Genomic DNA, 26,670 nt, shown 5'->3' on the forward strand with positions numbered 1-26,670 from the left:
GACTTACTTTTACAGGCATTGCTGTTTCGGCCTTCAGCAGGTCTCCAAGGTAAATCATGGTAGAAATCCATGCAGAGTTCACAGTTTAAGCCCTTGGTGTTATGCCTGCACATGCAGTGTCCGTGAACCTTGAAAGTTATAAAAACAGGAGAGAACAAAGGAAGAGATGTATGAATAGCCACATTTCTCCATAATCAATTGAAAGTTTAAAACCCTTTTTCATACTCATCTCTAGCTCACCACAGAAAAGGGTTGTTTGGTTGTTTTTATTTTCTCCCTGCCTGCAGTGAGTTGTCTGTCTTGTTGATGGCTACATGCCTCATCTCTAGAATGTTCCTATTACATAGTGGATGCACAAGAAATATTTTACTGAGTATCTATGAAAAGAACCCAGATGAAGAAAATTACTTAAAATTAAAAAAAAAAAACTAGTTACTTAAGATTTTTTAAAGAAAACCTATAGTAATAGAAATCTACAAAAGTTATAATGTAGAACTAAATGCATACATACCACCTGGAAACCAATTTATATTACTGCACGATTTACCACTTAGCCAAATCACCATTTTTTTAAAAAGGTTTTTGTTAGCTAGCTTATTTTAGTTTTTTTTACTTCAGGCATAGCACTTAAATTTTTCTTTCAATGACAGTAAAATTTTAAAAATTAATCATTTATCACATTTACATTTATGTTTTCCTTTTATGTAAGGAAATATAAGATCTCAAAAAAGAAATATATTAATTTGCCTGATGAAAGGCCCATGATGTATGATTTTGCCTTGTGTCACTGTAAGGCACACTTACGACCCTTGAGGCATATAAATGATAAATGAATTACGGCCTTTTGGTCCACTAAATATGCATGTATATGGGCATCTCACCTTAACAAGAGTTTCTACAGAATGGAATTCAGGAACAGGACAGACAGGTCCCTCCTGGACCCACCTTGGTGGGAATGCAGTTAGCAGAAGACTAAAGTCCTGTTATTACCAGGTGGTTTTACATAAACTGAAAACCAGTTCCAAAGCACAAACCATAAGACCCTACCGGGCCTGAATCAACAGCACATGCTGTGAGACCCATGATAGTAACAGGACATTAGCCACACAGCTGATTTGTTATGCTGTAAAGGGAACATAATCTACCTAGCATTCTCTGAAAGATGGACCAATAAGATTAGAGAAATACCTCCCTCCCCTTCAGGCTCCGTCAAAAATTCAACTTCTGTTGTGCAACAAAAGTTCTAACTGGAGTAAAGGGAAGGCAGAAGTTTTTAAAGGGCTGAATACACTCAATCCTGTACCTTCTAAGGACTAACAATCTTTGAAAAGGCAACAGCACATAAGCACAGCCTTCATGAGGGGAGGCCACAGCTTAGGGGAAGGAACCCTGGGGCTGAGTGAGGAGAGGCTTGAGCTTCCACCTGCTGCTCATTTACTTAGGGCTCTCTAGTAAATTACTTAATCCTTGGGCTCTATCACCAATAGTTGGTCTAGGTGATCTCATAAGTCCTATCTGGCCTTAAAATCCTCTAGGTCTGTAAGAATTCTCCTAGATACTAACAGAATACTTTAAACACATCTATCCATTTGGCAAATCACCCAAATCCCAAATTTCAAAATGTACATAAGTTGCAAACGTGGCATAAAAGTGGGAAAAGAATGGAATTAGGAGGAAAAGATAGAAAGAAACCAACTCCATTTGATCCCTAAAATGATATCCCGCAGGTGTGGGTTAAAATTTTCCAGCCGTGGGCAGGGCGCATTGGCTCACGCCTATAATTCCAGCACTTTGGGAGGCAGATGCGTGTGGATCACTTGAGGTCAGGAGTTTGAGATCAGCCTGACCAATATGGAGAAGCCCTGTCTCTACTAAAAATACAAAATTAGCCAGATACGGTGGCGCATGCCTGTAATCCCAGCTACTTGGGAGGCTGAGGTGTGTGGATCACTTGAGGTCAGGAGTTTGAGATCAGCCTAGCCAACATGGTGAAACCGCATCTCTACTAAAAACACAAAAATTAGCCAGACATGGTGGTGTGGGCCTGTAATCCCAGGTATTTGGGAGGCTGAGGCACAAGAATTGTTTGAACCCAGGATGCGGATGGTGCAGTGAGCTGAAATTGCACCACTGCACTCCAGTCTGGGCAACACAGCAAGACTCTGTCTCAAGAAAGAAAAAAAAAATCCATTTCTTTGAGTTGAGATCAATTTATGCCTTCTAGCATAACTGCGGTTTTTAATCTTCCCTATGTAAAGGCAGACTCAATTGTTATTTAGACAACTTTTTAATCCTTGTTGACTAAAATATCTACTTCAGCAATAGCCTGAAGCAACAAATTCCAAAAATTCATCGTCTATGAAATGAGTAGTCTGTACATTCTCCGTGTCCAAGAAACTCTTCAAAGAGAAAATCAACAATCAGCTACCTGTGTGGTGCAAAGGGCTAAATGTAACTCTGTAAAACTAAAACCCCCAGAAAATGTAAAAGGCTTAAGGTAAGACTAGCTTCACTTTGCATTTTATTACCAGCCACATAAAGGAGAAAGGTGCACAGAGGGCTTACTTACCATTCCTTCCACTTCTTCATTGAATCCATCCACAGGGGCACATTCGCTGGCATGACCATAGCAGAAGCAATTTCCTCGAACCACCATATCATAAACTGCATAATAATACTTTTCTCTGATTTCCATCCTGGAATCCAGAAGGTTATCTCCCAAAGTATGCAGTTTCACAAACTTGATTCTCAAGTTGGTAATTTTTAATAAATCTAGGAAGGTCATCAAGAAGATGAAAAGTCTGATCAGACAAGCGAGAAGTTTTTTTTTTTTCCTTGCATCATTTCTTTTTAGAGAAAGGCATGACACATGAAAATAGCTTAAGTCCCCCCTCTTGTATGATCTAGATGACTCCAATAGTGAAGCCTAACATAACATGACTGGAAAGAGGAAAGGTTACTGCCCTCTCATCAGTTTCATAGGAATGTCGGCCAGGTGTGGTAGCTCACACCTGTAATTCCAGCACTTTGGGAGGCCAAGGCGGGCAGATCACTTGAGGTCAGGAGTTCGAGACCTGCCTGGCCAACACGGCAAAACCCCATCTCTACAAAAATACAAAAATTAGACCGGGTGCGGTGGCTCACACCTGTATTCCCAGCATTTTGGGAGGCCGAGGTGGGCGGATCACCTGAGGTCAGGAGTTCAAAACCAGCCTTGACCAACATGGTGAAACCCCATCTCTACTAAAAATACAAAAATTAGCTGGGCATCATGGCATCCGCCTGTAATCCCAGCTACTAGGGAGACTGAGGCAGGAGAATCGCTTGAACCTGGGAGGCGGAGGTTGCAGTGAGCCGAGATTGTGCCATTGCACTCCAGCCTGGACGACAAGAGCAAAACTGTTAAAAAAAAAAAAAAAAAAATTAGCCAGGTGTGGTGGCAGGCATCCGTAATCCCAGTTACTCTGGAGGTTGAGGCAGGAGAGTTGCCTGAACGACAACAAAAAAGAGTATCTATTCTGTGATGGGTCTGTTTGCAGAACAGCTATTCAGGAAGAAGTGTGAAAGTGGAGAAATTATAAGAATGCAGCTGCATGACTGCTGGAAGCTGCGGGCAGACAGTAATTTGAAGTAGCACAATGCCATCTGCTTCCCACAGCAATTAGTGTCAGTTTCAACATGAGAAAATTCCATTCAGGTAGGAAAAGATTTATCAAAGCACTCCAGTTCTCATTGTTATTATAAGATAGTTAGAAACATTTTTGTCTCTATTTTTGGAAGGGAAAATTTGAAATTTCCCACCACTTAAATGACATCCAAGTTACCAAAATAGTGTTAACGCTATAGAATAACTACAACCTAAGGAGAGAACATTTCAAGTTTTTAAGCAACATTTTGGTCCCCAACTTTTTTGTCCCAGTTTTACAAAACGTTTCCACGTTTCTCAATATTATATAGTGACATAAGCATAAATAAGCTTAGTATTAGGATGTGGGGCAAATTATTTTTTCTCAAATACAAGTTACCTCTAAATCAATTTTATCTTTCCCTCTTCTTCCTAGGTCTGCAGACTTCTGCTTATTATAAACACTAGGCTACCAATTCATTCTATAGTAACTAGACAAACGAAGAGCCATTCAACCTTCTCCACAGGGTTTTCGTGAGTTACCAAGTTCTTCATGCTGAACTGGATCCCCAGAGATTGATTCATCTGTCTGCACTCTCAAGCTCTGTAGCCTGAAATGGTTGTTTACTGTCATTTATGTCTGTGCATTCTTATAAATTACAACATAAGACAACAGGGTAGTGGCCCAGTACCTCAGATATTTTCACAGCCCAAATACAATTTCAAATGCTTTTAATACATGCATAGCTTACAATGAAGCTATAGAAATGGCTGTGGGTAGAAAGGAAAAGTCCATGTGTTAAACTTAGGTTCTTTGTAAAATCAAAAACTAAACAGAGAAACCGTGGTACTCCCCAACTGAATGGCAGTTATGAACGCCAACATTTTCTCCTGCACAAATCCTCCTGCACAAAATGAGCACAAGCGCCTATTGACAAGAGGCCAAACAACAAACTTGAAGAGCAGCTGGAGTATTTAGAAACCCTTGAACTGACCTTTGTGGAAACCCCTCAGTAGAGCAAATATGCTCCCCCCACTCTCTCCTGCCATATTTAACAAGCGAGCCTCATCTTGACTGCTATTCTAAGTGGCAAATCACTTTTGAAGTGAGTCTCAGGTCTCAACAATAGACAACTAAAGAGATATTGCTCCTTTGATTACAAAGTAAATCAAATGCATGATCAGCTAACATGCATGCTTCCATAACATAGAAAAAGATTCTCCGATGCCATTTAACCACAAAAGACAAAAGAATCAAAATTATAAAGACAACACATCCTCCAAGTCCCACAAATTTCACCTTAAAGGGAGCAGATGGTTGAGTCCTTTTAGGGACTTAGGGGGTGTCTGTCCCAGAGCCCTTGTGGACATTTTTCACAACTGCATTTTGAGACATGCAGGAAAGGCCTCACGGCTCACTCAGAAATTGGCGCAGAGCTGGACACATCTATTAAATATTTGTTTTACAAGAGAATGAATGAGTAAATTACAGACCAGAGACAGGCTGGGCCACATGTAAAATTAATTTAAATGGGGAAGCAGCATTTTTCTGGCAATATTCCCTGGACTTCTTCCACTCCACTCTTCCATGCTTCAAGCTTGGAAGTTTTTTGGGGCCTTGGTTAAAAATAGGGCCTTGTGCAGCTGGGAAAGATCAGCAAGAATCAGCCCCGCCTCTACTCAACTGGTTGCACCTTAGTAGCAGGAGAGGCAGGCTCACCTTTCATTCCAACATTTGGGACTAGTCCTGTGCAAAACCCAAACCAAAGCCGATGGTGACTGCAACATCAACAGCAACAAATGTAGCAACAGCTTTGATGTACTGAACACATTTATGATTTATGAACACATTTAAATCTAGGACTTTGTGACTCCAAAGCCCTTTTTTTTTTTTTTTTTTGAGACAGAGTCTCGCTCTGTCACCCAGGCTGGAGTGCAATGGTGTGATCTCAGCTCACTGCAACCTCTGCCTCCCGGGTTCAAGTGACAGGCACGCACCACCACACCTGGCTAACTTTTCTATTTTTAGTAGAGACGGGGTTTCACCATGTTGGTCAGGATGGTCTCAAACTCCTGACCTCATGATCCACCCGCCTAGGCCTCCCAAAGTGCTGGGATTACAGGCGTGAGCCACCGCGCCCAGTGAGCCCATTCTTTTAATTACCATACATGCCTCCCAAGAAGATTAAAATGTAATTGTGTAATAAGAGCAGTTGTTGAATGTGGTAAAGAGCTCTGAACTGAGCACCGTAACATATGGATTCAAGATCTGACTGCCATTTAATAGCCATATCACTTTACGTAATAACATCCAACTCTATAAGCTTCAGCTTATTTTTCTATTAAACGGAAATGCAACCCTCATTTTATTGAGTATATTGAGAATGGCAGAGACTTCTGATTTCTCTTCAGTATTCTTTCTTCCCTTGTTCCTTTGACAGTAAGAGCCCTCGCCAAGAGTGTTAGTAGAGCACATGAAACACCTAGAGATGTTTCCCAGTGTCTCCTGCAGTATAGCCACGTGACTAATTCTGGCCGATGAGATGTGAGCAGAAGTGACGTGTGCAACTTCCACATCTCATTTTTTTGTTTTTTGAGACAGAGTCTTGCTCTGTCACCCAGGCTGGAGTGCAGTGGCACGATCTTGGCTCCCTGCAACCTCCACCTCCTGGGTTCAAGCGATTCTCCTGCCTCAGCCTCCTGAGTAGCTGGGATTACAGGCATGTGCCACCATGTCAGCTAATTTTTATATTTTTTAGTAGAGACAAGGTTTTACCATGTTGGCCAGGCTAGTCTCAAATTCCTGACCTCAAGTGATCCGCCTGCCTTGACCTCCCAAAGTGCTGGGGATTACGGAGTGAGCCTCCACGCCTGGCCCATGTCTCATCTTTAAATGGAATTTGCTTGCCTCGTCTTCCCTCTTCTCCCGAGTTGAGGTGAGGACATAGTGGTGGTGGTCTAACTCTAACCATGTGAATAAACCTGGAAACATGGATGGCCTTATAACTAGGGTTGCCAGATTTAACAAGTAAATATAAATGACACTCAGTTAAATTTGAATTGCAGATAAACAATCATTTTTTAGGATAAAGTATGTCTCAAATATCACATGGGACATGGTTATACCAACCACAAATATTGCATGAGACACACTTGTACTAGTCACAAATATTATACGGGATATATGGGATATAGTTATGCTAAAAAAAAGAATTATTTATTTGCAAATGTAACTGGGCATCATCCTGTATTTTATCTGGTAAGCTTAATTATGGCAATTGAGCTACACTTCTTCTCTAGAAAACTCTTTGGTGGGTTTTGTAAGAGAGAAAGAAACTTTCACCTTATTTGAACAACTAGATTTGGGAGGACTCTTTGATACAAAAGCCCAATATATACCCTAATATACTGAGCAATAAAATAAGGTATTATGATCAACACAATTACTTGATAACCTATCAATCGTATATTGGATGTATTGTATTTACATCTTATATCAGATGTAAATGTATTCCCTATCAGTGGAGAGTAATTATTGCTAATTTCAAGACCCTCTGGTCAGGTAACACAGAGAAAGAAGGAAAATGAAAAAGGTAGATTTAGCACTGAATATTTAGATTCTGAGTAAGACTTATTCCATGGTTGCTGTTTACCATCAAAACTTTTATTTGGGCCAGGCGCGCTGGTTCACGCCTGTAATCCCAGCACTTTGGGAGGCTGAGGCGGGTGGATCACCTGAGGTCAGGAGTTCGAGACCCAGCCTGGCCAACATGGTGAAACCCCGTCTCTACTAAAAATACAAAAATAAACTAGCTGGGCATGGTGGCGGGCACCTGTAATCCCAGCTACTCGGGAGGCTGAGGCAGAAGAATCACTTGAACCTGGGAGGCAGAGGTTGCAGTGAGCCTAGATCGCGCCACTGCACTCCAGCCTGGGCAATAAGAGTGAAACTCCATCTCAAAAAAACAAAACAAAACAAAACAAACAAACAAAAAATTTTATTTGGGTCAAGCGTGGTGGCTCATGCCTGTAATCCCAGCACTTTGGGAGGCTGAGGTGAGCAGATCACCTGAGGTTGGGAGTTCAAGACTAGCCTGACCAACATGGAGAAACCCCGTCTCTACTAAAAATACAAAATTAGCTGGGCGTGGTGGCACATACCTGTAATTCCAGCTACTTAGGAGGCTGAAGCAGGAGAATCGCTTGAACCCGGGAGGCGGAGGTTGCAATGAGCAGAGATCGCACCATTGCACTCCAGCCTGGGCAACAAGAGCGGAACTCTGTCTCAAAAAACAAAACAAAACAAACAAACTAACAAAAAACACTTTTGTTTGAAAATGAACTTACTCTGTATCCTTGGGCTATAAGGATCTTCTATTTTGAAAGCAGGATCTAAAGCACGAAATATCACCTAAAAATGGAAACAAGAGTAATTGGTACTTCTGCAATAATCAAAAAGTAGATTTGCAAGTAGAATGTAAAACACAGAAGCAAACAAACCTCTCCTTCAGTTGAGGGTTCAATGTCAGAATATCGGGAATCACAAATTATGTCATCGACTTTTTTCATGGGGCCAGTTGAAATGCCTGGAAACGAGGCCTCGCAGTCATAGGCGAAGTATCTATACACACCCCAGGTTTTCCCAAAGTCGGACGATCGTTCTATCAGCATAGCAGCTGGACGGAATGTCTAAAGGCAGGAGCAAAAATCTCATTTGATGTTTTTTATTGGTAGTCTGTACTTTTTTTAATCTCAGGTAAAAATGTCACTCAACTGCATGCCACAAACTTGAACTGCATATGGTTTGTATTTCAGACTGTGGCTGGATTTCAAATAATTCAAGCTGTTCCACGGAGACTCTTCTTGCAAGGAAAGTGTCTAGCCTCTAAAATGTATACTTTCCCCCACCCTACTGGATAAGTAAACTGTTTCTCTTTAGAAGCTGATTATAAACAGGCCTAAATAGCAAACACACTTTCGTATATTTAGTCACCATGTCCACTGTAATATGAGTGGCAAGTTTGAGTGCTTGTTCCTTCATTCGTTCATTTAATCATTCAATAAATGTATGACTACCTCCTTAGTATCAGCCAGTGGACTATATGTTGTATATGTTATACACAGTCCAATGAGGTGCAGATATGGGTGTCAATAATTTGCAATATGCTATGTCAAACACCATAGTAGGGTTGCATGCAATGTGCTTTGGAAAAGCAAGAGGAAGAAATTAATAACTCAAGAAGCTGGAAAATCGAGCAATTCCACATTATTAGGTATATACCCAGAAGAATTGAAAACAGGAACTCAAACAGACGCTTGTACATGAATGTTCACCACAGCAGTATTATTCACAATAGCCAGAAGGCGGGAACAACCCATGTACCCATCAACTGATGAAGATAAACAAAATATGATATATACATGCTGTGAAATATTACTCAGCCATATAGAGGAATGAAATGCCAATACATGCTACAACATGGATGAACCTTGAAAGCATTATGCTAAGTGAAATAAGCCACACAAAAGGACAAATATTGTGTGATTCCACTTGTATGAAATACCTAGAATTGGTTAAGTAGACAGAGACACAAAGTTGATTAGCAGTTACCAGGGGCTGGGCAGAGGGGCAGTGGCCACAGAATTTCTGTTTGGGGTGATGAAAAAGTTCTGGAAATAGACAGTCTCAGTGGTTGCTCAACATTGTGACTATACCTAACACCATTGAATTATACACTTAAAAATGGTTAAAATGGTAAACTTTCTGTTATGGATATTTTACTGCCAAGAAAAAAAAAGCTAGGAATACTTCACAGAGAAGAAGGCATCAAATTGGATCTTTTTTTGAGGCAGAGTCTCGCTGTGGGCCCAGGCTGGAGTGCAGTGGCACGATCTCAGTTCAATGCATCCTCCACCTCCTGGGTTCAAACAATTTTTCTGTCTCAGCCTCCCGAGTAGCTGGGATAACAAACACGCACCACCACGCCTGGCTAATTTTTCTATTTTTTAGTAGAGATGGGGTTTCACCATGTTGGCCAGGCTGGTTTAGAACTCCTGACCTCAGGTGATCCACCTGCCTTGGCCTCCCAAAGTGAGGGGATTACAAGTGTGAGCCCCCGCGCCTGGGTCAAACTGGATCTTAAAAGGGCAACAAGGTGTTTTCCAGGCAGTGGGTGGAGGCGGCTGCACGTGGCAGAAGAGGTTGGTCGGGGCAGGTAAGAAGTTGCCATGCTAAGGGACTTACCTTTTTGCAAGGAAAAGAGAACACTAAAAAATTTAAGTGGACAAATGAAATGATCATATTGCACTTTAGAAAAATAACTCTTGTGGTAGTTACTGGACATGGATGATACAAAACATAGGAAAACCAAGTGAAAGAAAAAAGATGAAGGTTTTAACCTGAGAAATTACAACGTAGATAGAAAGGGATGGAACTGACCACTCTGAAAATGTAGTGACAGAAGACTATATTGAATTACACTTGGTGATCAATTAGATTGTAGTGGAAAAGGCAGGGTGAGGAAAGAAATGCAGGCACCTGAACTTGGGTAGCCAGGTAGATGTGTTGCCAATGACAACAACATGGAAGAGGCGTGAAAGCATTTGGTTGTAGGCTAATTAGTCACATGTGTGATGTCCACTTGGAGACACCCATCAGACACTTGGAAAAAGTGGTCTGGCACTCAGCTGCAAGAATGGAGCTTGAAACATGAATTTGGGAGTCACTGCACACACATATTTGAAACCTCCAAGTATATGATGTCTCAAACAAAAAAAAAGAAAAAAGGAATGGGTAAGATAAAGAGAGCCTAAGTCTGTGCTCTAGAAAAACGTATCAACCAGGGGCTAGACAAGGAAAACAGAGTGGTGCCAGTACCCCTCATTACATTATTTACTTTAACTCTCTATAATTTGGGCTGATTTGTGTGTCTGCAAGTTTCATATGTTGAAGAGCTAACTCCATACTTCAGGTCACTATATGTGGAGATGGGCTCTTTAAAGAGGTGATTAAGATTAAATGAGGTCATGAGGGTGGGCTGTAATCATATATGACTGGTGTCCTTATAAGAACAGATGAGGACACACACATGCACAGAGGGAAGACCATGTGAAGACACAGGGAGAAGACAGCCATCCCGAACCAAGGAGAGAGGCCTCAGCAGAAACCAACCCTGCCAACACCTTACCCTGAGATTCCTAGCCTATGGAACTGTGAGAATATACATTTCTGTTGTTTAAGCCACCCAGTCCGTGACACTTTGTTATGGCATCCCTAGGAAACCAAGGCACCCTCACAACACATTTGTCTGACAAATGAGAAAATTGAGGCTCAGAGACACTGACTTGCTAGTTACAGGCAGAGCTTAGATTCAAATCCATGCCTATCTTTCTCCCTCACTGGCTGAAGGCACAGAAGACTGAAAAATGAGTGTCAGAGGGAAAAGAGAAAAAAAGGCAGTCTTCTGAAACCAAGGCAGGAGGGAGATATAGGAGGGTGTAGTGAACAGGGTCAACTGGAAGTAAAAGATGAAGCAGAAAGAGCGCTGAAAAATAGGCAAACAGGCAAAGGTTTTGACACTAACCAACACAGTGATGCATTTTGGGGAACTGGAAGTCAGATTACAAGGGAAAAAGATCAAAGGAAATTTCAGCTGACCTAGAAAACAGAACCTAAATAAAGACACTTCCGAATTAAAACCAACGCTTGACAGAAATTTGGGTGAGGGTTAATGGTGAAAACTAGAAACATGCTTAGGCTTCCTCTAGCCCTCCTTAATAATCCTGCTGAGCTTTTTCTCTGATAAAAGATGTCAAGGATAAGAACATGGACAATTACATTTTGACAGATTCTTTGACTTATTCACTCACTAGCTGCTCAGGTTTATTTTTCACCTACCCAGGAATATAAGAAAATGATACCGTATTCAACTCAAGAGAATATCAGCCTAAGAATTTTAAAGTAAGAGAGAAAAATCCCTAAGGACTAACTGAACCATGTGCGCCACGTACCATGGCAAACTCCCCATGAGAGCCTGGCTGGGAGGCTTGGGGAGAGGAAGAGAGGGGAAGGTCTAATCGGACTTCTCTGTGCCAAAAGGGCACAGAGAGAAAAAGTGTGAAAGCCGTTTCTGGCTGTGCTTCCTTCTCCCTCTCTTTTGGAAACTTTTAAGTCCCAAAGGACCATTGACGAGTCATCCAATTTCCCGTGGAGTTAAGAAGCTGCTGGAAACCGGAACAACACATTTTACCTAACGAATAGAATCCTTTCCATACTCTCTGCTTAGTCATCAACCTTCTCAGGCCTGCCATTGCTGCACAGTTGCCTCCAAATTTATAATAAACAAAAGACCTATGAGTTTTTTGTGTTTTTTTTTTTTTTTTTTTTTTTCTGAGATACAGTCTTGCTCTGTCGCCCAGGCTAGAGTGCACTAGTACAATCATAGTTCACTGCAGCCTTGACCTCCCGGGCTCAAGCAATCCTCCAACCTCAGCCTCCTGAGTAGCTGGGACTACAGGCGTGTGCCACCACGCCTGGCTAATTTTTTAATTTTTTGTAGAGACAGGGTCTTGCTATGCTGTCCAGGCTGGTCTTGAACTCCTGAAGCTCAAGCGATCATCCCACCTCAGCACACCCAAGTGTTGGGATTACAGGCATGAGCCACTATGCCTGGCCAAGAGTTATGAGTTTTGAAACATCTAGTAATATAGAAAAACATACTGTGTACACGCTAAATGAGCTTTTGCTAGTCTAAATCCACTTAGCAATTAGCCATCTCTATGGCAAACTTGTGGGAAAAAAATCAACAACCTCAGTTCTCTTCCTGATTTCACTACTATTAGTGGCTTCACCATCTTCCTAGTTATTTCACTTGACTAACTAATTTTTTTTAAGTGAAAGCAAGTTTATTAAGAAAGTAAAGGAAGAAAAGAATGGCTACTCCATAAGTAGAGCAGCCCTAAGTAATTTTTGATTCAGCCCTTTCCTTCCACTGTTCTGCTTCTAATCTTTCTCCACTTCATGGTTCAGCTTTTGATTTTAAAGTATCCAAATGACTGCCCTTAGAAAACAGGGGCGCCTCATCTTGGCAATGATCCTCAAAGGCAGTTAACAGCAGAGAGTATCAGAGTATGGCAGTGAGTGGACACATGGGATTTGAAAAAGCTTTCTAAGATATTCTTACAGGACTCCTGGGTTGCAGGAAGAGGCTCCCTCCTACTTAAGAATCACAGCCAGTTTTTGCATTAGCAGCAACCCTCCATTAATGCTTCATCAATGCTGACATCAACAGAGCCTCCCAACACGCCCTTTATTCTCGCCATCCCAGTCCTTGCTTTGTATTTCCTCTTGGGCTACTTTCCTGAAACACAGGTCTCATTTTCTTGTCAATGGTTCCCAATTTTTTTTTGGTATTAATTTTTTTTTTAAAAGATTCAGAAATCTGGATCTTTAAGACTGGCATAAACAAAAATAAAGCACAAAATAACATGATAGCAGCAGTTACTAACTGCAAGAATATAGTAAAAAAGAGTCATACTAAATGTTAATGTTTTTGCAACGGAATTATTGCAATCACCTCATAGTGGCAAATTTTGGCAAGAAATGATCATTCATTTCTTATTAAAAATACAAAAAAGAGGCTGAGCACAGTGGCTCATGCCTGTAATCCCAGCACTTTGGAAGGCAGAGGCAGGTGGATCACTTGAGGTCAGGAGTTTGAGACCAGCCTGACTAACATGGTGAAGCCCCGTCTCTACTAAAAATACAAAAGTAGCCGGGTGTGGTGGTACATGCATGTAATCCCAGCTACTTGCGGGGCTGAGGCAGGAGAACTGCTTGAACCCAGGAGGCAGAGGCTGCAGTGAGCCAAGATCATGCCACTGCACTCCATCCTGGGCAACAAGAGTGAAACTCCATCCTCAAAAGAAAAAAAAAAATTACTAAAAGAATTTCTAAGATTGGGCTGGGCGCGGTAGCTCACGTCTGTAATCCCAGCACTTTGTGAGGCCGAGGCGGGCAGATCATGAGGTCAGGAGTTCAAGACCAGCCTGGCCAATATGGTGAAACCCTGTCTCTACTAAAAATACAAAAATTAGCCGGGCATGATGGCACATGCCCGTAATCCTAGCTACTCGGGAGGCTAAGGCAGAAGAATCGCTTGAACCCGGGAGGTGGAGCTTGCAGTGAGCTGAGATCGCGCCACTGCACTCCAGCCTGGGAGAGAGCGAGACTTCGTCTCAAAAAAAAAAAAAAAAAAAAAAAAAAGAATTTCTAAGATTCATCAGTTGTAATGGCTCCCTATTTCTTATAAAGTTCACACTCCCTAGCAAGGAGTCAATGTCCTTTGCATCTAATCTGCTTTTCTACTTTCCTTTCCTTTCCTTCTCTCACTACCCCAAACTTGAGGCAAATCTACATAGCACTTGCTGAGCAAATCCTGACCCACTGTCCCACCACCAGTGCCTTGCTCTCAGACTGTTTCCCTCTGGCCATGAATGGCCTTTCTTCCATCTCCTCCCACTGACATCCCTGCTCTCCCTTCCTGGCCCAGGTCAAGTGCAGTCCCAGTCCTAGGTTTCTTCTTTATTCCAGGCTAAAATTAATCTCACCCTCCTCCAGGCTAACAAAGATTGTCTGAACTTCTGTTGTAGTCATTAGCACATTCTGTCATATACTGTAAGTTATTTGCAAGTATATCTTTCTCCTCTGGAAGACTGGAAGCTCCTGGAGGGCAGTCACTGTGCTATCTTTACAATTTCCCATAAGGCTTAAAGTAGGGTAGTTTCTTACAAACAGAAGATGGTTGAATTCATTTATCCACTTATTCTTTCATTCAGTAAACATTTGTAGAGCAATTACTATATGCCAAGCATCTGCATTTATAAAGACTTTCAGGTTCCCACTATCCGCCAGGGCAACAAGATTATCCCAGTTCCCAGAACAGAAGGGAACAGGCCAGGCGCGGTAGGCATGACTGTAATCCCAGCACTTTGGGAGGCCAAGGTGGGAGGATCACTTGCAGTTAGGAGTTCGAGACCAGCCTGGCCAACATGGTGAAACCTGCCTCTACCAAAAATACAAAAATTAGCCAGGCGTGGTGGCATGTGCCTATAGTTCCAGCTACTCAGGAGGCTGAGGCAGGAGAATTGCTTAAACCCAGGAGGCGGAGGGTGTAGTGAGCCAAGATTGCACCACTGCACTCCAGCCTGGGCAACAGAGCAAGACTCAGTATTTAAAAAACAAAAAACAGAGGGGAACAGGAGAACATCACCATTCTGTCCTATGTCCTATGATGTAGGTATTATTCCTCTTCCCATTTACCAATGAGGAAGTCACAGCTCTGGCCACACATGCCAAGAAGGAGCAGGCAGGGATTCACACCCAATGTACCCAACCCCATAGATGTTGCTTTTCTCACTGGAGCTAGGACCCAAAGGATGAGTTGTTTTCTCATAAACCAGTGTGATAACTTGTACTTATTCTTTTTCTCGAGACAGGGTCTCACCCTGTCACCCAGGCTGGAGTGCAGTGGCATGATCTCGGCTCACCGCAACCTTTGCCTGCAGGGTTCAAACGATTCTCCTGCCTCGGCCTCCCAAGTAGCTGGGACTACAGGCGCGTGCCACCACGCCTGGCTAATTTTTGTATTTTTAGTAGAGCCGGGGTTTCACCGTATTGGCCAGGCTGGTCTTGTACTCCTGACCTCAAGTGATCTGCCCGCCTTGGCCTCCCGAAGTGCTGGGATTACAGGTGTGAGCCACCACGCCTGGCCCCAACTTGTAGCCATTCTGCATGTCTCAGTTCAATCATCACCCCCGTTTTACCTTCTGCGCCTACACAAGTAAGTTCATCTTTCTCCCACTGTATTCACCTGAATGAGTATTCAACTACAAAACATGTGCCTAAAGGATTTTTGATCTAGATGAACTCAGAACTATCCATGTATATGAACAGATGCCCTCTGCAAAGGAAAAAATAGGATCATAAACATTAATAAAGATGATTTTGAGTATTCTTAGGTGTCACATAACATAAAGGTAACATCCTTGTAGGCCAATGAGCACCAGTTTAATCACCAGATTGTGTGGTCAATGAAGGGACAAGTGGTTGGTGACAAGGAGTAGTTGACAATTTATTTAGTGAAACCTTCCCCACCACTCTCAATACCAGGTGTCACAGTCACAGTGCCCACCTTCCTGCTCCAGCAGGAACAGCAGGCTGCTGGGGAGTGGGCAAGGGGATAAAGGCTCAGAGGCACAGCCCAGCATCCCTCCTAGTTGCATTCTGACTCCCACGCCCACCCTAGCTCCTTGGCCTCCCACTTTGGTGGCAGAGACAGTGAGACTTTCATGGCTACTTGCCCACATGGTAAATCTATCCTTGGCACCTTTTCCTATCCTGAGACGGTGTAGATAAGGTTCCCAACTCCAACTGAAAGCTATTCAAAAGTGATTTTTAATCTGAGAAGCAATAACTAAATTATGGGTTTTCTGTGAGCCAATGTGTACTTTAAGCCATGTGAAGCCTGTCATTTCCAGGCAGCTGCTTAAGAAGAAACAAAGGGACTTTGTACAGAGACATTCCCTAGTTCTGGAGTCATTTTACATCTCTCAAAGAAAAATGATGAGAAAATCCACATTTAAGAAGGCATTACACATTTCTTAAGGAACTGTAAAACTGTTCCCACAAATTTTGCAAAACTCTGAAAACCAAAGAGAACACACTTCCTTTCCAGTTACCAAAGTCAGTATTAAAACATAAACACAAGGGACCAGGGATTTACTCTCCAGATGTTTTATTGTGGTTTGGAAAAGGGTCAACACTGCCTTACTCTATGGGGAAATAAAAAGATACCTAATTAAAAGTTTACAGTTGAATTACCTTAGAATAGAGGCTCTTTCTACTTATTGTCATAAAGATAGAGTATTTGTTAAATGCAGTTATTCATGCTCCTTTTAAAAACTGCTCAATTACCCCAATTTATGGCAACAATAATATTTAAGTTCCCATTTAGGTCAACTCACATCTGACATCCATTTTGAAAGGGGACATTATGCAGTGCTCTCATGTGTCATTTGTGAGAAAGTTATGGATTTCTTACCTTGAAAGTCATTATGAGATGAGTAAAATGGAATTCTGCTTCCAAATCCAGTTGGATAGTTACATTTTCCACACCTACAGGAGATTTAAAAAAAATAAAACAATAAATGAAACTGTAAATAGAAACATCTGTGAATAGTTGAGACTATTTTTTAAATTACTTTTATGTTCCCCATAGAAATTATCCTCGCATTCTACCTTAAGCTGAAGCTGAAACTAAATAATAATCCCATGGGCTTATTTAGGTGGTAAAGCACAAGTCGAATGATTCTTTAGTTTTCCACAAATCATTCTGGAGTTCAACAGATTGAATCTGCTCACTGGAACAAGACATCTGGCAGAGTGCCTCTAGCTGCTGTCAAGAAAGACATCCTTTGCCTAGCCAGAAGTGAAACATCTTCCCAACCCTCTAAGCCAAGCTGCTCTCAAAGGAAAAAAGGGAGGGGCACTTCCTGTGCACAGTAGGGGGTCAGCTTGCAGTCTGATGCACAAGGACACAATCCTCCTCCAGTAGAAACACAAATATTCCTTTTTCTCTATGCAGCAGCAAAGAAAATAAATAAGAGTCTACCACATATGTTAGTTATACCACAACTTAGAAAAACCTATCCCTGATGGGGAAACCTTTGGATGCATTTCCACAATGAAAAACAACGCCAGAGAAAAAAAGAATCTGTCAAATAAACTGGCTCAGAACAAATACTAACATCTTCTCTTTCAGGGGAAAGCCTGAACAAACAAATGAGCCTTTGCACCCTTGCCCTGAGGGTCAGTCAGTCTCACTTAAACACGTTAAAAAGGCCACTGGAATTCCAGAGATGGAAAGCACCTCCTCCCCAGTCCCTAGAGCTCTCAAGCCTGCCTGTTCAGCAAGGGAGGCTTTCCACGCTTCTTGTGTTTGAGAGAGCTTTTGGGGTCCATCCTGAGAGCAAAAGAAGTCTTAAATGCGGAAAGACAGGAATGTGTCAGAATGAATCATGTCACAGACTGGTGTATTTTCAGGAAATCAGGAGGACCTTTTGAAATAAACTCTCTTGCTGGAAAATTGCCAAGTCAATTGAGGGGGCGGGGGGTGAGGAAAGTGGTCACTGGAACGGATATGAGTTAGCCGGAATGTTAAAAGAAAAACATTATATTCACACTAACTAATCTTACCTAAATTATCAAAAAGAACCATATTACAGAACTACACTGGGCATTTATTTTTGAGTGAAATGTTAGGCAACTGTACATCTCTCCTCTTCCAGGCTTTTAAAAACCTACAATATTTGTTCAAAATTAAGAGATAACAAAATAATGTAAAGTGCAAAGCAAGACTAGTGCCATTTCTGTAACCTAAGAACATATGCTGCAATGTGTGCACCAAAAGCACATTCCATTTAGATTTATAACCTGATAAAGCACTACAGGCTTTTTTTTATATGGGAAGAAAAATCCACAGAGAAAAGAAACAAGGTCATTCTTCTATAGTGTATTTGATTTCTGCCAGACCTAGGAATAGATCATCACGATGGGTAAAAATAGTCGTACATTCCAAGCTCGTTTCTGTGCCTGGACACTGATAATTTAGCCCTGCCATGTATAAGCACAACTTGTGCAAAACACACAGAAAATAGATAAAATTACATTCATAAACTCTTAAACTGTGATCAGACAACAGAGAGATGATAGGGTATAGTAACAATCAGTCTGACTTTCTAAAGACTAAGTTCCATCAGTCTAATCTCATCTAATCTCTTGTGACAGAGTGACAGAGAACTCAAGCCCCTCTACTGGAAAATCTCTTCTTTCTGGCATCTGGTCTCTTTTGTCCCAGAGATTCAAAGTTGTAGAAGTTGATTAACTCGACATAACTAAGAAAAACCTTCCTCTAGAACTACAGCACATGATAAACTGTTTCACTGTCTGCTGACTAAAATGGGGACAGTCTCGATCCTAATGTTGAGGCATCTTCTTCAAACTGTCTTTCACTAGAAGAATGTGGGAGATCAGGAAATGTTCCTAGTCTTTTTGTTCATAATAAGCTTGCTGCTGTTTCAGAAGTCCTCGGGGTACACTGCAGATTTACAGAAACTTCTCTTTCACACTGAAGTATCAACCAAAATATGCCCCCGTAAGAATGAACATGGCTCTAAATGATAAATGCTTTCTGATGACCCAGTGAAGTTTGTAACCAATGAATTGCCAAGGCCAACCAATGAACAAACCAACTCTCCTTAGAAACCAATAGTCTAGAAAATATTGCAATTTAACAGTCGATGGCTGGGCGTGGTGGTTCACACCTGCAATCCCAGCACTTTGGGAGGCCAAGGCGGGTGGATCACGAGGTCAGGAGATTGAGACCACCCTGGCTAACACCGTGAAACCCCACCTCTACTAAAAATACAAAAAATTAGCTGGGCGTGGTGACATGTGCCTGTAATCCCAGCTACTCAGGAGGCTGAGGCAGGAGAATCACTTGAACCCAGGAGGTGGAGGTTGCAGTAAGCTGAGATTGTGCCATTGCATTCCAGCCTAGGTGAAAGAGGGAGACTCTGCCTCAAAAATAAACAAACAGTCAATGACAAAGAAATCTATTAAGGGTGTTTGTCTTTACAGAATGATAGATGGCTGCAGCGGCATCCAAAGCCTGCCCAGGTGTACGGCATAGAATAAAGAAATCTAGTAGTCTCCAGGCTTTTTAACGGCCAGGGTTAGGTTCACTTCTTTGAGGATACTTATTTATTTATTTATTTTAAAGATCTAACAGTACATTGTTAATTAACAAACACAATAACTCTACGTTTATTCCCCAAATTTCAGCATTCGAGTTTGAAATAAATGTGAAACTCATCTGGGCTTCATGTCACAGCAACAGTAAAATCATATTTGATGAATGTATTACACCAAATCCCAAATAGCAAAGACAGGAAAAAGGGTGTAATTCATGCAATCACTGGAGGAACCATTTGACTTGGGGTCATATCCATGTTGACAGAGTCTTTGAAAAAATTACATCTTGCTGCTTATTCATAGTGTTATTATTACTATCAAGACATTTTCTGTAGATGAAGGAAGGCAGTGGGGGGAGGAGTGGGGGCTATGATTCTGCCCCTTCCTTTGGGATTGATCAAAACGAAAGATGTTACGTTTTGTGGAAGAATAAGGGCCTGAGATAGTACCCATACCGTCCCCAGACAGCCCCCGGCACACAAGTATTCTCTCCAAAAGCCCCTCAGAATAAGGACCATGAAATATTCCTTTGGTCTAGCATGAAAGACTGCTTTCTTATAGGAAATACATGCTTCAGGAAGAAGGATAAGATTTTACCAAGAGAAGTTAGTGCTCCAGGCAGTCAATCTGTCAGAGGCCATAATTACAGGACAGAGAAGTGAATCATAATTACAAACACCCAGGAACCTGTAAGCTCCACCCAAGTTATCAATCACACTCAATGGAACTTGTCCCCACACCAACCACATACCATTTTCAGATTGCCACCAAATCTTAAGGCGGTTTGGAGCAAATGTAGTGACCACATTTTCAATGAGATGGCTGTCAGGATTCAGGGTCTCATGATAAGGATCTTGGGAATTGCATATGAAGCATTTTTTGTCCTCCTGCAAACAAAGTTGAGTTCATCAGTCTAGAAAGCAATCTCATTAAAAACATTTTTAATTAAAAAAACCCCATGAAGCTCCTAATACAAAAATCAACCTATTAGCTTCAAGAAAAATAATTGTGTGAAAATTGCTTAGGTGATTTGTATCACATCTTTCACTTTTAACTTGCTGAGTCTAAAATAGTCTTGAAAATAATTTCCTCCTTCCTTGCAAATTCAAGGTCTAAAGTAAAAGAGGGCATTGTTTCCACAAGCTATTAATTTAACCAAAATCAAATTTCTAGGCTTAAACCTTAATCTCAATAAACAGCTAGAGAAGCTTACTCTACAATAAAATGCAGAGGAGATATTAGAGAATTTTTGCTGACATAAAGCAAACTAAAAATGAAAGAAAAAAATACAGTTCGCTTGGCCTGATTTTCTAAAACCTAAATGAAGCAGAAACCAAGTATTAGGCAGAAGTATTTAGAGAAGCTTTGGGAACCACAGAACAAGATTTCTTCGTTTCCACCCTGCCCGAGCAGTGAATCAATGGTGGTGGCATGCAGGCTAACCTGCAAATTGCTCAGAATATCTGGGGAAGGGAGGACCAGGCTGTTGGGAGGACCACGCCATGTTGGGCCCACTATAATCTGGGGCCAGTTCAAAGAACCCCAACATGGGCATGAACTAGGATGAAGATAGACTGTAAGTTTTAGGTTAGCTTTGAATTTCTCTTACTTTCTTTCTCCTAAAATGGGAGCCAGAGCCACCTGGGCAGTTGGGTTAGGAGAGTTATCTACTTTCTGTGCATTCCGCCAAAGCAAATCATAAACAACAGAGCTTAATAGTTCTCTTTCCACATGGAGCTTTGCTCTGTACCTACATTTTCTGAAATGCAGACTATTCTTAAGTCTGAAAATGAGGCTAAGACTGAAATACATAGAGACCCACATGTATGTTACAAACAGCATTTAAGGGTAATATTCTTATAAGGACACAATTAACTGACCGTACTTCTACGTTGTATTTCACATCGTATTTATTTAGTTATTACCTTCTTCTCAAAAGGATTTGGAGACTGGCAAGATGTACTGTCTAAAAAAACAGACACCCAAAGCCAGGGATGCATTAGGAGCCTGGATAAAACAAGCTTCCTGTCTCAATCTTGATGCCCACTAGATGTTTGAGAAAAGCATGTGCCCAGTCCCTTTCTTTAGGCCCTGCTATCTGTGAAAAGCACTTCACAAATGCATGGCTAATCATATATACCAGAGAGCCTGGCTCCAGTTGCTTTTTTTTTTTTTTTTAAGGGAAACTACTAAGACTGCATCCTCTTCCTCTTACTCTCCCAAAGGAAGAGAAGAACCAAGAAGCAATACCAAGAGCCAGCTTCACACTCAGGAGAGACCGCTGCACCTCTTTTTTGTGGTTTCTGATGCTCTCTACACATTTAGAGAAACTTCTCTAGTAACGAACTATAGAAATCATCACTGAGAGGATAGTCTTTCCAGTTGCTTTTAATACAAACAGTCTGATTCTCATTTTGGTCAAAGCTGATTTCAGAATCTGGTGATTCATTTACAGGATGTCCTGGCCTCTCAAGTAAGTGTTAGCATAATATTGTAGGTAAAATTTAAATGCTAATATTAGAAAAGTAACATCAACTGCCTTCAATAACTTGTAGTCAAGGAAACTAGTACTGGAGAACAATCACCAGAACTCAAAAAAAAAAAAAAAAAAGTTTAAAAAAGTTTAATTACAGCCTCCCTTCTAATCAGGAGGAAGCAGTCTAGACATCTCTGTATAAACCTGGAAGCAAATGAACGGAATCCACTTTACCACATTCCTTTGGTCTAATTTATCAGGTCTCCAGAATGGGCTTTCTGCTTTGTAAAAGCGACTCCATTTTAAGGGATCTGCTGTGCAAACCACACACAATACTCTGTCCTCCTTCTGAAGGGCAATTGTACAGGTGGGTGGGCTGACCACGTTCTGAGCAATTAGCTTGGAACTTGCCCCGAATGTGAAACTGATACTTTCTGCTTTTGTTAGAGGCCAGAAATATCAGCCTTTATTTAAAAAAATTTTTTGAGACAGGGTCTCCCTTTGTTGATCAAGCTGGAAGGCAGTGGACTGATTATCGCTTACTGCAGGCTCGACCTACTGGGCTCAAGTGATCCTCCCACCTCAGCCTCCCAGACAGCTGGGACCCCAGGTGTGGACCACCATGCCCAGCTAAGTTTTAAAAATTTTTTGTAGAGACTGAGTCTACGTTGTCCAGGCTGGTCTTGAACACTTGGGCTCCAGTGATCCTCCCACCTCAGCCTCCCTAAGTGCTGGGATTACAGGCATGAGCCATTTTGCTCCCGGCCAGCCTCCTTTTTAAAAATGAAGGAAAAGTATTCTGATTCTGGATATTTTACACTTTGTGTCTTCTTTTAAAATTACTTTTGACTTTGTATAAATATGACCCCTGAAATCTAAAATTTGGGCCCTCTTTTAGAAACAGGTAACACCCTGAAATTTCACTGTGGTCTTCCTGTATCAGGGTACCATGGCAACCAGGACATTTCGTAAAAGCTAGCATCTGATCCTGATATCTAGTTGGGAACAGCACCAAATGAGGAGAGGAAAAAGGGTTCGTTCAGTGATTGGAATCACCTTGCAAGACGCCTGTCAGTGCTGGAATCCTCTTTACTCAAGTGAAGATGCGGTGGAGGGGGGTGGGGAAACCCAAGGGTTTTAAAAAGAGGATAAATCACCTTTAATGCACACTTCCAAAACTAAAGATTTAAAAAACACACACACAATCAGGCCTTTTGGAGGCTCTGGGTCAGGGCAGCCAGGGCTGTCGGCAGTCCTGCCTTTCCATACTCACTGCGCCGGCAGGAAATGTGTGGCGGATGCAACTGTGCAAACTGAGATGGGGCGAAAGGGTGAGCTACAAGCCTAATCCCGGGACTCCCCGGCTGGCTGCGCTTCCTATCTGGATTGCTGGAAGGATGCGGAGTCCCCAGGGCCTGCCCCTTAGGTCTGGACGGGAGGAGGCGCTAGCAGAGCCTCGAACCCCGCTCTCAGCCCTCACCTGCAAGTGGCTGACGATACAGTAGGGTTCGGGCTTGTGCAGCCCGCACGTCGAGGTCACCGAAAGCTTCTGTGCTCGGCCGATGAGAAGGTCGCCCGTGGCGGGATAGCAGCTGCCTTCTGCGCAGCCGTAGCTGAACTCGGGTTCCTGAGCGCGCACTCGGGCTCTGCACAGGGCTGCGGGAAGGACAGGCAACAGAGTTGGGGGGACACAAGCAGGGAGTGGAGCCCGAACAAAACGAACAAGCGGGGGCGGGGGAGTGGGTGCGGAGAGAGGACAGTCCATTCGGAAGAAAGCAAAATGCACAGAAAAGACAATGGAGAGATGAGCGCAGGAGAGGCTGGGAAGGCAGGGACTCCGAAAGGAGAAGGACACGGAAAGAAACCCACACACGTCATCAGGTCTGTCCAGCAGCGAGAGCCTCCCTCCCGGGAAACCCACCGACGCTCGCGCCCACCCTGATCAGCCCCGGGGAGCAGCTCCCCCAACAAAGGGTGGATGTGTAGACCCTCCACTTCGACGTGTCCGGAGCCCGGCGCAGGGAGGCTGACCCCCAAAGCGCCACACACCCACGCACGTGAACCCGCGTGCACGCGGCAGCCCGCGCATCGTCGGTGTGAGTGTGCGCGTGGAGATCTGTGAGCTCGGGGCGCAAGAGTGCGTGTGCGTGCACGCGCGAGGGTCACCGGCGCTTCGCTGGGGACAAGGCGCCGGGGCTCGCGGTGGACGCCGCTTTCCGGAGCTAGGGGAGCCCAAGGACAGTCCCTGGGGCTCTGGAGTGGTTTCAAGGCTTCGCCATTCCAGGGAAGCGCCAGGTCCTGCTGTTTCTGGTGCCATCCGGAGACAAACAGAGATGGTTAATTAAAGCCACATGGCCCCCATCTGTTCCCAGAATGAAGCCTCCGCTCAGCTCAGGCACTCTCCTGGGCAATGGATTTTTGGACAGCCCTCCTCGGTCAGCACCGCCAACCCCAGGGAACCTGCCCTCTGCGGTGGGGAAACCCAGGGTGAACCGGCCAAGGGTGCAAAACCCTGAGCTGGGGCCGCGGGAGGCCGCAGGGGCCGGGGCTTGGGCGCAGAGCCCGGGGGATGCGGGTCCGCGGCGCTCCGCGTGCGCCGTCTCCAGCCACCACCGAAGCAAGGGCGGTGGCGTTTAATCCCAGGGGCGTCATTTCCACCCAGTCCCTCTCCCAAGCCCCCAGGATCCCACGAAGGTGAGCAAGCAGCTTTTGGGTTTTCCTTCCCCATGCCCAAGTCCATCCGCCTCCCCGCACCGTTTCCACGGAATTACCTAAGAAACTGAAAGCTAGCAACTGGAGAAGCCCCATGCTGGCTCCCTGCAGCCACCGGGACGCGGCAGAGGAGTGGAGAAGACGCCCGCCGAGCCGCCTGCCCTTTCTTCCCGTCTTCCTTTCTGGAGAGGTGGAAAGGAGGGGAAAAAAGGCAAATGTTCAAAGAGAGAAGAGGCGCCCTTCCATTTCCTGTCGCTCCCACGGAAGCGGGGGGTGGGCTGGAAAGGGGGAAAAATCGCGCAGCCACTTTGTTCTCCTCACCCGGCGACGCGAGCGCTCGCCCCGCTCCAGGAGCCCCCGAGCCCAAAGAAGGGAATTAGAAAGTTTAGCCTTGGGAGGAACAGAGGGAGGCGCCTCTGCTCATGCGCATACGGAGAGCCGGGGCTGAAGGGGCGGGCGGCCGCAACTCTGCGAGGACCGGGTGAGGTCCCGGTCCCACCCCCCGGGGCGCCTCTTTTGTTTGAAAGCCGTATCTGCGATCGCTGCGGGGCTGGGGCGCTTCCAGGTCCCAGGGCGGATCCGCCCCGGGGTGCGCGTCCCAGAACGGCGCGCGGCGGGGCCGTCCAGCGAGGGGGGCGGATGCGTGGGGACGTCTCCGAGGTGGGTGTTCAGGTTGCCCAGCCAGGGGGCCGGCGGGACCTACCGCGGACTCGCGCATTTACGTTCGCAAGAAGTGAATCACCAAACGTGCCCACGGCTAAAACTCTCGTGCCGTGCGCTCGGGGAAGGCGGGTTAACCCTTTAGAAACAGGGTCGACCTGTCGTGTTTGTTCTTTAGAAAGTAACACTTCCTCTCCGCCCCTAGTATCCAAGAGCTTGGGATGGGCGCGACATCTACTGTGTCTTCCTAGGAAGGAGGAGAAGCTCTGTGCGCCCTGCAATTCTTTGCGCACACATTTATTCAGGACCTATCTGTAATCCCTGTTACCCAGGTGGTCACGGCATTGAATTGAACCTCCAGTTCTGTTTTTAAAAAATCTACTTCCAACATGGTGAAACCCCATCTCTACTAAAAATACAAAAATTAGCTGGGCGTGGTGGCGGGCGCCTGTAATCCCAGCTACTCGGGAGGCCGAGGCACGAAAATCGCTTGAACCTGGGAGAAGGAGGTTGCCGTGAGCCGGGATCGTGCCATTGCACTCCAGCCTGGGCGACAAGAGCAAAACTACGTCTCAAAAAAAAAAAAAAAAAAATCTTCCTACCTATATCCAGATGATGGCTTTAGCTCAGGTAATTCCTCAAATGACACTATTATTGCTACTGACTCCCTTTCCCATCTCGCCGTGGAAGAGTTGACACAGCCAGGAAGTGGAAATCTCTCATGAGAGGCACTTCCCCACAACGCTCATCTCGACGATTCTCCATGGTGTGCAAATGCTGAGGTGGGGAGAGGGCCTCTAATGAAGGGTCTCTAACAACACAGTGTAACCTGCCTGCTGAAATTGGGGGTACATAGAAGCTCACCACCTTCTAGGGGTTGGAGAGGGAAAAGAGGTTGGTGACGGGACCCCACCACCCATTCTGCTACCCTTAGCAATGGACAGAGTCAAAGCTTGTAGTCCTGCTCTGGGCAAATGTGGCTGGAATTCAGGGAGTATAGTTAGTTGTCAGTCCAGTCAGGAGACTTGGCTTGTTTTCCAGTCATTTCCGGGAGAAGAGTTTAAGCGGCTAGCTGGTCAGTTTTTAACTTAGCTGTAACGAAATAAGGCCCTGAGAAGTTTAATCATTAGACCATAGAGTCAGCTGCTTTACGAGTTCGTAAGCCTGCACGAGTCTGAGGCAGGCGGGAGCCTTGGGGTCTAGGTGAGTGAGGCATTAATTATTCACCAAATCAGCACTTGCCCTGCTACAGCCTGGGGAGGTTTTGCCTCTGCTGAGGCTTAGGATCCTCTGCGCCGGCTGGGTAGCCTGAGAGCGCTGAGAAAGTCCTTGCTGTTGGGAGGCTGTAGAATTGCAATGGAGGGTCTTCAGGGCTTAATTAAAAGA

General features: G+C 44.0%; 1 protein-coding gene and 1 pseudogene across 3 annotated transcripts in view; both read right to left on the minus strand.

Annotated features, from left to right (window-relative positions):
• Positions 1-25,264, minus strand: part of LAMB1 (laminin subunit beta 1) — a 79,634-nt gene extending 54,370 nt beyond the window's left edge. Inside the window, exons 1-9 of one of the 3 annotated variants that reach the window (XM_003811210.5) lie at positions 24,946-25,264; positions 24,684-24,806; positions 23,393-23,568; positions 20,188-20,323; positions 16,726-16,799; positions 8,126-8,314; positions 7,973-8,036; positions 2,570-2,772; positions 8-128 (exon numbers count right to left, since the gene is read on the minus strand). In XM_003811210.5, coding sequence (XP_003811258.1) covers positions 8-128; positions 2,570-2,772; positions 7,973-8,036; positions 8,126-8,314; positions 16,726-16,799; positions 20,188-20,323; positions 23,393-23,568; positions 24,684-24,720 — 1,000 coding nt within the window. In that variant the 5' untranslated portion in view covers positions 24,721-24,806; positions 24,946-25,264. Of the gene's footprint in view, positions 1-7; positions 129-2,569; positions 2,773-7,972; positions 8,037-8,125; positions 8,315-16,725; positions 16,800-20,187; positions 20,324-23,392; positions 23,569-23,781; positions 24,599-24,683; positions 24,888-24,945 lie in introns of those variants that run through there. The other 2 variants (XM_063606334.1, XM_055114819.2) reach the window with 2 other exon arrangements.
• On the minus strand, positions 21,622-21,813 carry LOC112440635 (small nucleolar RNA U3; annotated as a pseudogene).
• Positions 25,265-26,670: the final 1,406 nt, after the last annotated feature.

Source organism: Pan paniscus, chromosome 6 (genome assembly GCF_029289425.2).
Source record: "Pan paniscus chromosome 6, NHGRI_mPanPan1-v2.0_pri, whole genome shotgun sequence".
Classification (NCBI taxonomy): domain Eukaryota; kingdom Metazoa; phylum Chordata; class Mammalia; order Primates; family Hominidae; genus Pan; species Pan paniscus.